At 34.8% G+C, this 18,435-nt stretch overlaps 1 protein-coding gene across 1 annotated transcript in view; it reads left to right on the forward strand.

Annotated features, from left to right (window-relative positions):
• The window catches only part of LOC134537604 (small ribosomal subunit protein uS4), a 32,225-nt gene extending 14,593 nt beyond the window's left edge, over positions 1-17,632 (forward strand). The window contains exons 3-4 of the mRNA XM_063378203.1: positions 11,909-12,095; positions 17,390-17,632. Of these exons, the coding sequence (XP_063234273.1) occupies positions 11,909-12,095; positions 17,390-17,564 (362 nt within the window). The 3' untranslated portion in view covers positions 17,565-17,632. The remainder of the gene's footprint in view (positions 1-11,908; positions 12,096-17,389) is intronic.
• Positions 17,633-18,435: the final 803 nt, after the last annotated feature.

Consider the following 18,435-nt stretch of genomic DNA (forward strand, 5'->3'; position numbering starts at 1 on the left):
TGGAACTAAAATTAAGAATAAGAGAGTTATAAAATTGTGGCGTCACAGTCAAAATCGCCGGGGTTTGGATGCTTTAATAATCTGATAAGCGACGAAGCTATTTAGGTCATCCAAGAAAAAGGATGTTTCTAAACGATGTTTACATTAATTATATGTAATTATCATAGGGCGCATCAGAACTGATGCGATCTTAGGAGTGAAAATACGCGAGTAATATCTGACTCGATTTCCGCCATCGCAAATGACCTTGCCTACGAACCAAAAATAGTCATATCTGTTTCCCTACAAATGTAAAACATTTAATTAATACGTGAAATTACGTCAATATATTAAAGGCAGACGTGTTTTAATTAATTTTACTCTGAATACACAATCTAATTCCTATACCCAGAGGTTAACCGGGATAGGATCTCACGGTGTTTTGCCGACACATAATGAACTACGCCGCGGTACATTTTAATTGAAATGAACTTTGAAAGTATTTATTCATTTTTCGCCGCACCTAAACTGAAAACGACGAACTTCACAAACGGGATATAACGGACTTTTGTATATGTATTCATGTGTGCAACCTAATTCCTGAGCATGGTAAAACACATATTTAGTTGCCATATGTCAAGTTATTAATTTGAATATTTATTGTTTTATTAAATACGACCTAAAAATCACATTTGTACTTTGTTGTCTGTTTTATGTATGGTAAAATATCCCAATTCTCCTTGTTTCGACAGTCTAACTATTTGTCCTGAAACTTTTACAAATTTTCTCTTATGTGTATTGTACTATTTATTCTTTAGAAACACCTGATATTATACACATAAAAATGGCGCCCATAATTATAATAATACAGACGTTTCAGTGCAGCGATCGATCAGCTGATCGATATAGAGCTAGGTGCAGAACTATACTTTGGCATAGAGCTAGCTGCAGAGATACCAAAACACAACATAACACTATATGTTATATTATTATATTTATGTATATTTCTTCATCTGTTTTTGCACACCTCGCACACCTGAGTGAAGTACATACGCTACTATTACAACAAGGTCCGTGTTCATACCTTTAATACATTTCACCTCTGGCGTTAAATGTCCTTTGAATGCATCTAACATCTTTCTTCTTTAAAAGTGCCCCAGGCCTTCTATCCCAAACTGCCTTTAACCAGTCTTGCATCAACTCACTTGTCATCCAACCTTTTTCTTGACATCTCACTATTACCCAGAAGGCAATTTTTCTTTGGCATAGTTTTACGGTTAAGAATGACAAAAGGGAACAATTTTCTACCGTAAGCATCACTGTTATCCTTATTTTCTCATTGCCACTTGTCTTCACATTAACTGTTTTAGTTCCAACAGCATCCACTGAATAATTTGAAGGCATATCAAAATATACAGGCGTTTCATCAGCATTTAAAATGTAAATAACATTAACCGTTCGTCTAACTTAAAAAAATAATCACAGCAAAGAAGTACTGTATAACCTACATTGATGTTTTTGTACAAGAAAATAATCGATAAGATGGACGCCATCTATTGCTATAGAACATTCCAAAAACATCGGTTGTAACATGTGCAGCCAGTAACTACTGCACAACCTGAAAACATTGACCTAAAATAAGTATGTTTACCTAAAAATCAATGTATCTGAATATAAGATGACCCCTTTGTTTTGAATTATAAATTATGGTAAAAAATGTCTTATATTCGGGTAAATACGGTAGTTATGGCAAAGTGCAACTAATCTTAAACACACAACTAAACTTTCATGTGCAAGACTGGCCCCACCTTTTTTTAATTTAGGATTTGTATTTGTTGTGGTTACACAGTACTTGGCTTCTCTGTTGAGGCCATGTGAGGGGAATTGATAATGTGCTGAATCTTAGCTTGTCTTGTAGCCATTCAGGGTAGAAGCCAAGAAGTAGTTGGTGACTAGATATTTGAATGACTAATTTAAGCTATTTGCCTCATTATCTGGGTAATGGATTGTGTGACTAATCACAGAACCATAATCAAATGAGGCTATACTAAGTCACATGTTAATCCCACTAATGGCATGATGTCTGCAGTGTTACATGCCATGTGTACAGTTATCTTTTCCATTAAACAGGAATGCCATTATTTTTCTTTTTATTGGATCAGTGAACTTCCTCTATGACACCATTGAATATATATAACTTATAGAAGTCGCGAGGGGATAGGATTTATTATTCCAATTTTCGGATCCAAAACTGAGGTAGTTGTTAGCTCCGCCGCTAGACAGCTCTTCTTTCCACAAGAGGGTACTCGTAGTTACCAGCTTCCACGTCAGAGCGCTGTAGCGTCGCTTTTTTCAAGGTCGTGCGCGTAATTCTCTGTTTCACTCTATCGAGAGGCGGTGCCTTTTGTTGAAATCCGAGCGCTTAGATACCGGCGGGCGCAACTGAATTGGAGGAGTACGGCCACCGGAAAAAAAAAAACAAAGTGCGGTTAAAAGATGCCAACATCAAAAATTAAGTTTTAATAATAAGAAAACTATAGAAATTTCTTAAAGCGTATCAGATTGGAATGTACACTATATTGTACATTCCCACTGACATACGTAGTTCAGAATTTATAAAATGTTGTGTTAACGGAGTGGCGCATTGAGTAAAATGGCAAAACATAATTTGGAATAATTCTTGACAACGTTGAATGATTTTGGTAGCTATGAAACAACTATGGCTGCGATGACTGTTCAAACGCGTGCACGTGTTGTTATTAGTAACTGAAACTAATGGTATGATGTCATACTTTGTGGCTATGCAGTTTATAATTTTTTTAACATAAGATGAAGCATTTTTACATAATATGGTTGTTTCGTAATTCTTAATAAATAATCTTAAACGTTATATGGTGAATATTCCCAGTAGCGAATGACCACAAAAAAAAATCAATTTTGCCAAAATAGATCTGAAAAGTTAACGATTTACTATGTTAAGTTGCTTATAAATAACGCACATTTCCCGGATCTCCAATAAAATAAGAGTGTTTGTTATAGCATTGAGTTCCCACTCTTTATATTCCTTGCTTTGAGGTTAGATACACAAGTTAAGCCCGGGCTACATTCGCAATAGCAAGCAAACAGCACAGACGCACAGAAGTTCAACATACACTATTAGATATGAGCTGCCACATTGGCAAATAGCACGCGCACAGAAAAATAGCACAGGATCGGCGCACAGAAAGTTCATTAACTTTTAACTTTTAGGTTATTTTCTGTGCGCGAACATGGTGGTAGCCAATCAGCAAACAGTTTAAGTACTACTCGAGTGGGCTTATAAAAGAACAATTGTCACGAAAGTATTGGTGCTCTTGACTTGAGTAGTTTGTTATTGTTTTCAAACACGCGATAACATAAAAATGGAAGGCACATTTGATAGCTTTTTGATAGCTGTAATAGAAAGTAAAAATATTTTGTATGACAGGGGATCCGCAGGATACAAAAATGAAGAAGCTAAATTAAATGCTTGGAAGTCTGTGTCTGAATGTGTTAAAGAAGCCGGATTTTAAATAAACAGTGATATATATTTTTGAATGCTCATTGTGTTTTGTACGTAAACTTTGAAATATTTAAAATATTTCTGGGTTATACGAAAACCGTACCACAATAACAACACACGAATCTAAACAAACGTCACGTATGCCAACTTCAGTGACCAAAATTGTGAACGGGAGTTTTACATTTAAAAAACTTTTTTGAATGCTTCCGGTATTATTTTGTGTTGTGTTGTGTTGTGCGTGAATGTAGCATCAAGCTCTGTGCTATCTCTGTGCGTGTGTGCTATCTGGGTGCTGTTTGCGTGCTATTGCGAATGTATCCCGGCCTTTATGCTCGTAAAAACGATGCGCAAGTATTTTGAATACAAATATATTTTCTTTTAATAACCGAAAGGTAAATATTATTTCCATGAAATATAATACAATTCTTTAAACACAGACAACATATAAGAGCTATTTTTTGTTTATTATTCCATCTGGTGTGATAAATATATTTTAAAAACTGTTTGTGGATTTTTAATATAAAATAAATATTTATTTATGACATCAATTAAAGTTGTTCAAAAAATTCACTTTGGTATGAATTAAACCAAATTCATGTTATCCAGGGCACAAAATTAGAAACTACCAAAAAAGATTATTTACATTGCTTTTTTGTGTAAATCTGTGCACGGACTTAGTAAGTGACATATTTATAATTCCTCATTTTAGCAACCCATTTTAACACAAGAGAAAAATGATTTTATACTAAAAAATTATTATTTTAAACCATTAATTAGCAGGAAACATGTATGAATAATCTATTTAAATTTACATTTGAACAGTGAATATTATTTTGCAATAATAAATATTTTTATCATCGTATATTACTGATGAAAAGTTTGTATTTCCATCTAATCAGAAGTATTATGACACAGTTAATTAAATTGCTTTACAAGTTTTTATTCACATGAAAATCATTAAAAATTGGTTGGGAAGTTATATAAATATACAAAAACAAATCATTATACATACAATTTTATTATCTAAGTGGATTTAAATTAATGGTGTACCAGTGACTACTGCGAAGAAAAAAGTCTTGCGAAAGGTTTCCTCGTAATTGAAATTCGTCAAAAAAACTATCTCTCATTTTTGGTGACATTTCTGACAAGTGGTACGATGAAATTTGAGACTGGCAAATTAATGTTGTGAAGCAATAAACAAAATATCACATTCGTGAACTACAAATGCATAATTGTTTTTATTTTATAATAAAAGTGTATCTAATAACCCGTGGCTTTGCTCACGTAATTTCTGGGTATTGCTGATATTCTACCATTTTAAGAAAATATGTATTAAATTTCAAAGATTTTTGAAGAATTATACACAAAGAACTGTCAAGTATAGAACATATTTAATAAATAAAAACATTTTTACGACTTATTTTGAATTGGTTTAGCGTAAGTCTATTTTAACTTTTATTTAAAATTAAGTACCTACCTTATTTTCTATTTCCCGGTTTAGTGACTTTGAGAATATATTTTTCCTTGATGAAATCTTAACTCTTTTCCATCTGACGAAGAAGCCAATTAAAAAATAAACTAAGACTCGCGCACTTATTGTATGTTAAGACTGCCATCGTTTTTAAATTACTGTAATTTTTTTAGTTATAGTCATGCTTAGTATAATAACATAATATGCCTTATTACGCATACATTTCAGTATTCATGAAACCAATGCATTTTTATTTGAAATGTAGAGCAGTTACCAAATTTCTTATCTCGCATATTGATCTTTTGGTATGGCTAGTATTACTTAAACTAAATTTTTGAATTTTCACTGATGCACTGTTTTCCCTTTTCTATGTGATTTAGAAAATATAGCAATATACGTAAACCAATTAAACCAAAATTATCCTGAATTTTTACTACCGAAAAAAGTTAATTACAAAAAATTTTAATGTGCGTATTTTAATATTGAATTTATATATATCTGGCCAATACTGATTTAGTGGGTTACATTTTTTTTTATTTTTAAAAATAATATCTACCCCTTTTACTACTTAATAGATAACGTTGAATAAGAGAAGGTTGTTTAAGGTATGTTGATTTTCCTTGCCAATATCTAAAAGTAAATTTGTACAAACGCGAAATATAGTTTAAATAAGTATTTTACTTTTAAAATAAAACCATATTTTGAACGTAACACTGACTATTGGCCCAATACAAAGTTTTAATAGCTAATTTTCACTTCACTCGGGTACAGAATCCCATCATTCAGTGATTTCCGTGGCTAGCTTCTTTTGGGATTTCATCATTCTCAAACGACGGTAAGGGAAGCTCCTCTTCAAGGTCGCCTAACGATGCTGATAAGACCTGCCGGGTAATTTGAATCGTTGGTCTGGGATTTTCGGGGGGGGGGGGTGAAGGATGATGTCACGACTGGGCTGGTTAACCTAGTTCTGCCAAATACCGCCAGGGGCGTATACGGCCGATACCCAGCGATGAAAGCGATCGCAGCGGCGGAGCTTGGAACTACAACAATTCTTCTAAGAAACCGGACAGAAAATTTAACCTGGGCTCGCGACTTCTATACATTATATATGTTCAATGATGACACGCAAAAAGTGTAGTTTGAGTATTTGGGGATATTAGAAATCTGTACAAATATCAACTACTACTTGATAATTATCAGGGTGTCTACCAGTCATGGAAGTCAGGAAAAAGTCACAATAGTGAACTCACGTTTGTGGATAAATCTTGAAAGTGTCCATTTTGAACACTTTTTTGCATTGCAGAGTGAGAAATATTTTTTCAATGTTCAACTATGGGTGTTTTTTTTATCATAGGTTACAGCTTCATTTTATATAAAAAAAATTCATTCTTTTTTCAACTTCTTAGTGAAATGTAATCTATGTGCATTTTAACAAATACTGTAGACAAAGGATGCAAATATCAAATATGTTTCACCATGCAAGTGTCTCATTCTGCATGGCATGTTGGTTAGTGAAGTGTTATATATTTCTTTATTCTGGGCTCCCACGTGTTGAATTAAGAGTTTGCAAATCTTTAAACAAAGAAGGTAAGCCAAGCTCTTCTAGTTAAATATAATGGATATTCACATGTGCATCAAAGTCACTAGGTGTGAGTGGTAATTGTGTATTCTTCATATACATTTTGTCATTGCTTTGTCAACAACCTTCAATCAGTATTTGTGGAAAAGTGTTGTTTGTTCTTTGTATAGTTAATTATTTAATCATGTGAATTCTTTATTTGTTAGATTATATTAAATATTTAAAACACATTATGTACAATTTGAAACATAATAATATTAAACATTGCTATTTAAAAGAAATTATATGAATTAATTTTGGTGTGCTTTTATAAAGTTGTTTTCATTTAAAAGATAAAAAAGATATATGGCATTTTAGTAACTGAGGGAAATGTGTTTTGTTATTCTGTACTTGGCTTCTCTATGGAGGCTGAATGTTTCATGTCTTGTAGCCATTCAGCGTAGAAGCCAAGAAGTAGTTGGTGACTGGATATGTGAATGACTAATTTAAGCTATTTGCCTCATTTTCTGGGCAATGGATTGTGATTAATCTCTAATCACAGAACCATAATCAAATGAGGCTATATTAAGTCACATGTTAATCCCACTAATGGCATAATGCCTGCAGTGTTTCATGCCATGTGTACAGATTACTATTAAATGAAAGTGCCATGTTTACTTCTGAGAAAATAAGTTTTAATAGATAAACAAATAAAAAATTTTCTCACATATTTTTAAATTTAAAATGACACATTTTAATGTCATGTAAAAAACTCTTCAGAAAATGTGCCAACACTATCTATCTCCACAGGATTATTTGTCTGGAATATCAGGGAAATTTGTTGATTCATGTCTAAACACTTGGACAATGTCGGTATTTTTTGCAATTCCAAGCTTGTAGCAACCTTGTTTTCATAATTTTATCTTTGAAATTTAATATTATAACACAGTTCAAGGCATTTCTCAGATGACTATCTTAAATAAATTGGGATTTTTATTAATGACATACTCAAGAGTTAATTTGTAAACAAGTTAGTAATCTGTTTTTTTGTCAAGTGCTAAATGAGGTAATGCTCACTGTATCCCAATTTAATACCAGCAAATCACAAAATTACAAATTTATGTACAGTATCATCGAGAATGTTTGCCGGGATTCTCAACTGTTTGTGTAATCAAAGTATTAAAAGGATATAGTCTCAAAATGTCAAGAGTTATTTATTTAGCTTAGTTCACTTCGACATAGGTGCCATTTTGAGCTATGATGGTGTCTAGATGGTATTCAAGTCTGCCAAGTCTTATGAATTGGGTCAATAGTTACAGTTGCAATGGCTGTAGCATCCCTTTGTTTAAGGTTCTGGATGTTTATCTTCTTGGGGATTACAATGATTTTAACATATTCCCACAGAAAGAAGGGAGTTTTCTTTCGACTGTGACCATGAGGCTGCAGCAGTTGCAACTGTAACTGAATACAATTTAGAAGACATGACAGAAAGTAGAATACCGTCTAAACATAGAGCTGAAATAGTGCCCATATCAATATGTTCTCAGCTAAATCTAAAACTAAATATTCAAAAAAAATTTAAGATGCCATGCTTGTATATCACTTTAATTCTTTACAATAACAGTTCAGAATACTTGCAATCATTTTCAATGAATTTGTATTAGAGTTTAAAAAAATTCTTTGATTAAAAAAAGATTTAATGTTCTGGTTTGACCCTTTTTTTTTTTTCGCTATTTTATTTTCCGTAAACTTTGTGAATAAGGTTTAACCCATTAAAGCCCACAATTATAAAATTATGTTTTTTGTATGAAAATCCTTACATGTGTAGATATATCATCGAGGAACACTTAAAAAAAGTTGGTTTGCCATTATTTATTTTTTTTACCTGTTTTTTGACATGGCAACTTAAGTTGCCACTGGGCTGTAACATAGTCGAAAATGGATAAAGTTTATCATTACAATATAAAATGTATGTTTTACTACATATTTAAATTCCAAAATAGTAAATAAAATATTTTTTACAAAATTTTTATTGGTTTATATATATTTATGACTGAATAATTACTTACACTGTCAAAACATGTATGTACAACATTTTCATATAATGAACAGAATTTGGGCAAAGTTTTTTCAGCTTGATTGTTCTGAAATTTACATTGTATGGAATGCTTTGAAACACTCATTAGGGTGAAGTGGAGCATCACATTTCTTGCACACATAGCTTGTCCTGTTAGTGCAAACCTTGCAGCGCCTGTATTTCGAACAACCTTTTGTGATAATATTATTAATACGGTCGGTGTGGATTTCTCCAAGAACTGATGAGAATGCCAAAGATGGACGAACTCCTGGAGAAACTGCAGGTTTGCCATGTGTTTTCAAGAGGTTAGTTGCACACTGACGACGAAATTCCAGTAATGACAAGTCGTAGCCTAGTCTTCGGTATAACAACCAGCCCTGAACACAACATACATCTACAGTCCATGCAAAGAATGGCCACCACCACTTTTTTGATCTGATACCACATCGGTATGTAGATACAAATTGATCACAAAGGTCCACACCACCCATGTTGGCATTATATTTGGCAATTGGTCCTGGAACTTCAACATTTACAGTTTTCTTTTCAGCACGAGAATAGCGGTATGACTTTTTCTTAGGCTCAACTACATCACAGTTTGTAAGAACAGTTACAGCATTATTGTCATTCCACCTTACTGCAAGGAGGTCATTACATGATGACACTGCCATGTGTCCTCGTTTGTTTTTTCGGAATGCTTTCTTGTCTGGTAGCTTCATTACAGCTGCGCACCTATTCTCTCTCAGTGTCCCTGTAGCCCCAATGCCATTAGATTTGAGTTTTCTTAGCAGCGCAATAGAGGTGAAAAAGTTGTCAAAGTACAGCCTGATTCCCTTTTTGAGTTTCAAATGATCTACAAGACCCATGACAACATCGTTACCTTGCCCATAACCTGTGGTCGGAAATCGAGTAGATGTACCGCAGTATGGTACAACATGGAAAATATAGCCAGAGGGATCAGCAGCTACCCACTGCTTGAAACCAAATCTAATAGGCTTTCCTCGAATAAATTGTTTAGCACTGTGACATCCAAAATATGGAATCATACTCTCATCTATGCTAACTGAATCACCGACAGAAATTTGTTTGAAGACAGAATTCAAATGATCAAACAATGGACGCACCTTGTACGTTCGGTCTGTACCATCCATTTTTGAATTATCTGCAATGTGTAAATATCGCAAAATTTCATCGAAGCGATTACGGCGCATAGCTTCTGCAACAATAGACACATGAACATCTGGTTGTTTCTGCCAGTACATCCTTTTATGAGGTAGGGAATGGTAACCAGATAGCAGCATTATACCTAAAACTGTAAGTATTTCGTTCAAGGAAACATTTAGGTTATGTTCGAGATGCTGACCTGCATACCGATTTGTTTCTTCTACAATGAGAAAAACAAGGTCGTGACTGAAAAAGGATGTGAATGCATCAAGCGGACAATTTACTTGTTGGCGGAGAAAATCTTCAGCATTTGGTAGAAATTCAACTTCACGCTCTGGAATTTTGCTAGAAAATAATTTATCGTGAGGTAGCCAATGAACTGTTTCAGGTAAACATCTGCGTTTTGGTGGTGGCATTGCTGGTGAAACCCCTATTGTTGCAGTACGCCTATCTGTTGACGTACTTGGTGAACAATTATCAACACCAAAGTCAAAAACATTTTTGTCTGCAGTGTCAGAGTATCTTACTAATACCTGGCTTCTCAAGACACGACTCGGTAATCTGTCCAAATTACCCTGTGCTTCTCCATCGGATTTATCAGAATCTTCGTCGCTGTCAGCGCCAGGTCCTTCGTCAGGTGGAGAAACAGCTACACTCTCAGGAATTTCCCCATCATCTTCTTCCTCAAGAGCTGCCAAAATTTCATGAAGAAGCAGTCCTTGACCATCTCTTCCTCTGACGAACCTGCAAACATTTATGCGTACACAATTTGTATTACATCAATGATGATGAAAGTAATATATTATAATATTTTTTAATTATACATGAGTTCTTGAAATAATAAAAATCAATTTTAAAGTAAAAAAAAACCCTTATAAACATTGAACTTACAGAATAACTAATATTGTAACATTGAAATGAATATAACCCTCTTACTTCCCAGTGGCAACTTTAGTTGCCACAAATATTTGAGAAGCTGCAACAGTGGATGAATATATAAAAACTGCCAGTTTAAGCACACCTAACAAAAATTTATGCTTTTCTGTTTATTTGAGTAATATGTAAAGTAAAATTATAAACAAAATAAAAAAACAAACTTACTTTGAAGGTGACCATGCCATGATGATGATATCCAAGCATGCGCAGTCTCTCACAAGAACCTCACTGCAACACAGACTGTGAAGAACTGAGCTCCACCAAAGATATATTCTTCAGGCAGAAGTTTCAATGTGTAGCTAAGCCAAGGAGAAATAAATTCTAATTCATAGTTAGCAAAGCACACAGCTGGTATTGGTATGGCAAATAAAGTTGCCACTGAGCTTTAATGGGTTAACTCTGTGTATGCTTAGCAGGGAAATGTGACAAGAATGTGTTAACATTTAATTTGGCATACTTATTAGTAGTCTAGGAAGTTTTTTTAAATTTGTACATAGTTTTAAAAAAGTAACTCAAGATTACTCAATCCTCATTGCCTCACCCATTGTTAGTCAAAAGATTAGTTGTAGTCTAACTACCACCACCAGTATCAGTTTGATGTAGAATTTTTATTACATCATGCTACAAAAAGGCCAAGAAAAAGATCACAATATTTTATTTCAACAGTCCACTAATACACCTTGTGTTAGGACTTACGTTTGAGTATTTCTCACTGAAGGAAATAAATAGTAACCTTTGCTTTAATATTTAAAATGTACTTTGTCAGTGGGCAAAAGTTGGGATGTTATTTCTAATTTAAGCCATGGTGGTTATTTCTTAGTATTGCTTGTGTGTGTGTGTGTGTGTGTTTTTTCTAATAACGTCATTGATAGATGACAGACTCAATTTATCTGTAATGGTAATAGTTTGATAACCCTGTTTAATGGTCAATGTGTATTTTCTAAGAAGTCTCAAATGTTTGACTTAATGTAGCAGTTGTCTTGAAACAAATGCTGTCTGCATTTTGGTTGCCCATGTGATGTTTCAAAAAATATATATATATTTCTGACACTTCTTGTCTGAAAGCTTTGCTGTAGAGACGTTACTGTTCTGATGGGCCGTGGCGAGTTGCCGGGGGTCGGGCTGTGCTGTGCGTGTGACCGAGGAGGCAGGCACTCGGTATCCTCCCCTTGCTCCCGGCAGGCAACGCCCTGCTGCGCCGGCTGGTGCGCATCGGCGTGCTGGACGAGAACCGCATGAAGCTGGACTACGTGCTGGGGCTGAAGATCGAGGACTTCCTGGAGCGCCGGCTGCAGACGCAGGTGTTCAAGCTGGGGCTCGCCAAGTCCATCCACCACGCCCGCGTGCTCATCCGCCAGCGGCACATCAGGTGCGTGATTGCAGGCTGTGGAAACACGACCCCAAAGAAATTATAGTATTGTTTCATATTATTTTTTGCTCATTCAAGGTTTTTGGCTGTATGCAGTCAAACCTCTATCTACTGAATTCGCTTGTATCGATTGTCCGTGTTTATCGTATAGTTGCTTTCTACGGTCCTGGCAAAATTGCCATACAACTAAGGTTAAAAAAGTCCGCTTGTACCGATGTTCGAATTATCGTTTTATCCGCATTGATCGTGCAAAATATGCGTCGCTAAAAATTATAATAGATGATCGTTTAACCATAAAGATTTTGCAGAAGTAACCATTTCTTAGAAAGAAACCGTCATAAAAACATTAACGATAGTATACAGAAGTAGTAAAAATCACCTAAAATCGGCAGCCATTTCATAATAGCAACGAGTGAACTGTCAACAAACAGTAAATGGCTAACATTGGTGCCATATTTCCGTGAAATCGACTCGTCACGACACGTTGCCACGCTATCGACATGTATTTATGTACAAAACTTTTTCGTGTCTGCTAAAATGGTAACGTAAAAAAACAAAACATTTTATACAGTATGTATATAAAATCACTTCAAGAATAAACATGTCCCTTATTATGACTGAGCATTGAAACGTCTCGTTTATAAGGTACAAAGATACCAATATGGCATCTGCTTTGGCGTATAAAATTTATTGATTCCTGTGCAACATTGTGAACGCATTTCTGTAGGTCGGTATTTCATTGTTTGGGCATGCTATCCTAATCTATGGCACATGTTACTTCCTGATTCTGATCGGTGTTTACTTTACATGTGCGTGAATATTGACTTAATAAAAAGTGCAAAAGTGAGGTTAACGTGTTAGAGCGATTAAAATGTCTCGGCATAGTAAATAGTTGAGAACATTTGATGAACGAATTAGGATTATTGAAGAAATTGAATTGTAGGTGTATTGTGCATAGGCTATGTTTTTTTTAAGCGTAAATTGAATTAAGTAAAATGATTCCATTTTTATTTTATTTTCAATTGATTAAACTTTAATGCCAAGTAACTGATATATTTCTGATATTAATTTTGAGGTTGAAATTTTTTTTTTCAAAATCTAAGAGTGAAGTCCATATCTATTGAATGTCCGCATCTACTGAATTTTTTTGTTGGTCCCCTGAAAAACGATAGAGGTTTGACTGTATTTGCCAATTATTTTGGTATTCTTGCTGCACCATACTGTCAGAAATATATGTAGGTAATGTTTTTAGTGTGTGTGGAAAGGCTTGCAAGGGCATTAGCCAACAACTAAGTGAACAACCGTGTTTTGCGTGTTTTTTATTGTCTGCATTAGCGTGATTGCTAACGTTGTGCTTGAAAGTTAATCAGCACTGGTGCAGTGGCCGGAGTGTTTTAACTTAATCAGGAAAAGAACTAAAAAAGTTTAAAGATATTGTACCTTTTGTATTTTTTTATTGGAAAGGAAAGTACTGGGTAATTTGAATGTTTGTTGTGCAAAGCTGCTTATATTTTAATTCAGTTTTAAATTTATGATGATTTAACATTTGTTTGAGCTGTAGTCTATTTCCAGTGGTAATGCTTTGTCTTATGAATGATATGGCTCCATAGGTTTCTTTACGACATAGTGAAGTGACTAACGTTCACCAGTTGCAAGGCTGGAGGGCATCAATGTACGATAATGCATCTTGACTTTTCAATGAAGTTGATATTGCCCTGAAAGTAGATTAATACAGGCCACTTGAGTGTGAGGTGTATACCTCGACTCAATGTCTGTCGCTGAGTGCATTGGCTGGTGTGAGTGCACCGGTGAGTAGCACTGTTGTAGTGATACCAAGTGAAGTTACCTGTAAGTGTTAATGAACCTGTGTGGGATGATATTTTTTTTCTGCCTGTCAGAAATACATTTATCTGTTGCATGTAACCAAGGATTAAATGCAAGGAATATTGTGTTAAAGTACACATTTAAATTACCCTTAATTTATGCCCAATTGATCATTCTAAAGAAAATTGTTGCATGTTCAAAAGCAGTAATGTCAGACAAAGCTGAAAATTGGCTTGAGTGTAGCATACTAGCTTGCTTATTAATATATATATATATATATATATATATATATATATATATATATATATATATATCATTTAGAAGTTAAAAACTAAAAACCATTTTGAGAAAAAAAAACATGTACTGTGAATTTTGGCATGACCATAATCAGCAAATCTGCAAGTGCATCTGTATGAAGTGAGTGACTCGTAAAACCTTCTTTTAATATCAGGTAACACCAAAAATGGCTACCTCAGCTAAACACAAAATAAAAAGATTATATGGGTCAGTAAAGAAATTGAGGGGGAAAAATTGGAGGACAACCAAGTGATTCGTTATACAGTACTGTATTTTCTAAATTTAGAATCAGGCATTCACGATTCTGCCAACTTTATAGGTAGGCATTTTTATTTCTGAACCTTTTTGAGTTAACAGGGTGACGATTGGTCGGGAAATTCGGGAAAACCTGGAATTACCCAGGAATAGTTTGCCTCTGGAAAAATACTGGAAATACCCAGGAATTTATTTACCCCTCGGGAGATTTGCTATTCTTCCATACTGTAATTATCGTCTAACGTTAAAGTCGTTGATTATGTACATCTGCAGTTAATATCGATATTGAATATATATTAAATAGCAATGGATTGTGTAATAAATATTTAATTTTAGAATAAGAGACGACATGGGCGAGTCAGCATCCACAGACGAAAGCGTTATCGGCAATCCTGACGCCATTCATGTTTACGTGTGTGACTGTGATGCTCAGAGAAACGTTTTTAGAACCTGACGCCAGAGCGCAGCAGAATTAAGATTGTTTACGGTGCGTAATTCCAATTTTCTTAAGAAAAAAAAATGAAGTTTAATATTTTTATCGTTGGATAATTTACGGATTCAGTTTATTAAATTTTCATACGGTATATCTTTTAACTAATTGTTGTTGGTTTTATAACAGCTAATACTTGTTTAGGTGTAAACTTTTATCTTGTCAATAGTTGGCAACACTTCATCTAATGTACCAATATCATTGTATCTGCAATGTGCATTTGCGCGGAAAGTAACGTAATTCGGCATTTTGTTATGATATGTTTATGTAGGCAGGCTTGGAAGTAAACTTAAATTTAATTAATTAACGTCGCTGTAACGAAAATCGTTTACGTCCTACTTTATAAGTGTATAACTGTTGAAGTAATAAATGGAAAGATCAAGCTAGAAAAAAAAATAACATGTATGTAACTTAACCTCAATTTTTTTTTGTTTTGCAATTGTTATTCTGTTTCATGTTGTGATGTTTTAAGTTAAGATAGTTTCTGTTCGTTAAATAATCTTAGTTTCTACTGATATGTTAGTATCCGTTTATATTCAGTGGTGGTGAATTTTTTCAATAATGGCCAAACCATGCCACACAGGAAAGTCTTCCTTTCAGGAACAGTGGCTTAATGAACCTTATTTTAAGGATTGATTGGTTACATAAAGTTCAGGGTGACAAACATTCAGCCTTTTGCTGCTCTCTTTGTTGCAAAATGTTTTCATTGTCATCAATGGGGCGGACTGCAGTTGTGAGTCATATGAAAGGAGCAAAACACACAGGATTTTCGGTCAATGAAATTGTCTTACAAACAATATGGAAGAATAGACCCTCGTAGCACACAGATGTGTGCATGATGCTGTCAGCTATCTGGGTGGGATTCAGTCAGTGCCACTTACCAAGCCTACCCTCCACGCAGCACGCATGCTCGCTTCACAGAAGCCCAGCAGGAACGCAGAGCAGCAGCATCAGCCCAGAGGAATCTCGTCGTCGCAAACTAAGCGATTTGGCTATGAAGGAACTGGAAGCCAAGAAGTGTGTAAAATTCTTCAGAGGCTCGTGCTGAAGCCAGAAAAATTGATGATGAACTTGCTGGTTTAAAAAAAAATGTGAAGCTATGAAATTATGTGCTGTGCTTACTGACAACATATATCAGTGTTCTTATATTTATTTTTAACCAAATTGATTGGATGTTATATTATTTTACATAATTTTAACTAATAATTTAGAGTTTCTAAGTTTTTCTTTGATATGACAAGTTATTCCAGCGTACCTTTTTCCGAGAAACATTTCCACATTTGTGCAAGTATAGTAATATTATATTTTTATGTGTAATTAGTATTACAAAGAACGCATAGACTTAGTATAGAAAATGAGTTAAATATTCTGGAAAAATGAAAATAAATTTCTGGAAAACCTGGAAATACCCAGGAATTTTATTCTAGGGTTGGAGTAGTCACCCTGGTTAAGGTCAACCCTGAAGCAAAGACGTACATGTATTTTTCTCGCATGCTTGTTAGCTGTATGCTGATTCCTTGAAGTTCTGTAGTTGATGGTTGTACTTTTACATCAAGCCTGCAGTATTAAGATAAACAAGCTTCAATATTTGTCAGGGTTCCTGCAGACAGGGAAAATGTGGAAACCTGGGAAGACTCGGGTAATTAAAAGGGTGCGGGAAAAATCAGGAAAAATTTCAATATTTTAATACAATACAGTATCAGGTATTTTTTTATACTTTAAAGCATATTGTTTTATGACAATGATTTGATCATAGTTCATTTGCTGTAAACTAAACATAAGAGATAATACAAACTGTGTATTTGAAATTTGAAGTAAAATCAAATTCAAATATCTTAAGTCTTCAGCCCAAACACAATAATCAGTAATTTATCATTTGAAATTTTGATGAAACAATATTTTGTTATAATTTACAAATGGGCAGTGTTGATTGTGTAATTATAATGGAAACTTCTATTATGCATGAAATCATTTTATAATAACTTTTGCATTGTTTGTTTTGGGGGGGAAATGTTAGATGGGGCAGGAAAAACTTTGGGAAATTAGCTGAAGTGACTACTTATTTTGGTTCCTTTTTGTGGGTTATCAATTTCTTTTTGCTTAAAAAAAAATCTAAATTGTTTGTAACTTCTAGCATTCAGACCCAAATTAAGCAGGGGGGGGGGGGGGATTTACATAAGAATGCTTAAGATAAGTAGAGACAGTGACTTCAGAGCATAACAAAAGAGTGGAGGGTCTCATAAGTGGGCCAGTCAAAGGCATGTTTTCATTATAGCATACTTTCATATTTGCACACTAGCATATGCATTTCCTCACTTGCATAGGTGCTAGCTTCTAATGCTCAATTATGGTAGCCACATAATATTTGTTTTGGTAATTCTGTGTTTTTTTTCTTCAGTATTCTTTAGTTTGTTTCTGCTGTTTTCAGAGTTCGAAAGCAGGTGGTGAACATCCCAAGTTTCATCGTGCGCTTGGACTCCCAAAAGCACATTGACTTCTCCCTGAAGTCTCCCTTCGGCGGCGGCCGCCCGGGCCGTGTCAAGAGGAAGAACATGCGGAAGGCGACCTCGGGTGGCGGGGCAGCTGATGAGGATGAAGACTAAACATGCAGTGTGCTGCAAGCCCTGGCTTGTGGTTACCTTGTGTTTTGTGCAATAAAAATGGAAAACAATTTTTGGTTTTTTATTTTATTTATTTAATTTTTGTCTCATGGTTTGTTGGATTGTGTTAGATTAATTTATAACAATACTGAATGGTGTGTGTGTGTATATATACAGCGAAACCCCTTATTTGCTCTTTTCATGGGGACAAAGTAAAGTGTAAAAAGCGGGAAAGTGTAAATAAAGGGAAAAGTAAGAAATACGTGAAAGTTAATTAAAATACAGTCGCATCCTGCGGCGTTCAAAACAAATACGGGCTACATTACACATATGCATTGCACCACAGTAAAAAAGTTTAAAAAAAGGGCCGCAAATTGGAAAATTTACCGTCAATAGCGCGCCGTGCGCGGAGAAAGGTCATTGTACTCAATCAGCTGTTGCCTGTTACAGCCGGCGTAGCCACCTGCTGTCTCTCTGTTCTCTGAGCTGCGCATGCGCAGTATAACTCACTCAACGCTCCGCCCAGACTCGTGACCTGCCATCAGCAGCCAGCCAATAGATGCGAGTTTAGCGGAAAAAAATATAAGCTCCACCTCCTATGTACCAGTTTTGTCCAGTTCTAATACCAGTTTATTGGTATACGCACCAGTTTTCTCGCTGCCGTGACATGTTCAAGTTTACGTTCATCTTGATGTCTTGATACCAATAATTAATTATTTACGATCCGCAGAAATAAATGGTTAGTTTAAAAAATATGCTTCAACTGTACAATATTTCCGAAATTATAAAATACGTATAAAACAGTTACAAAGACTCCGCTCATTTTATCTTGTGAAGTTAGTCTCGTACCAGTATTTCGGCTAAGTTGTGACAT

The sequence above is a fragment of the Bacillus rossius genome, chromosome 12 (genome assembly GCF_032445375.1).
Source record: "Bacillus rossius redtenbacheri isolate Brsri chromosome 12, Brsri_v3, whole genome shotgun sequence".
NCBI classification, from domain to species: Eukaryota; Metazoa; Arthropoda; class Insecta; order Phasmatodea; family Bacillidae; genus Bacillus; species Bacillus rossius.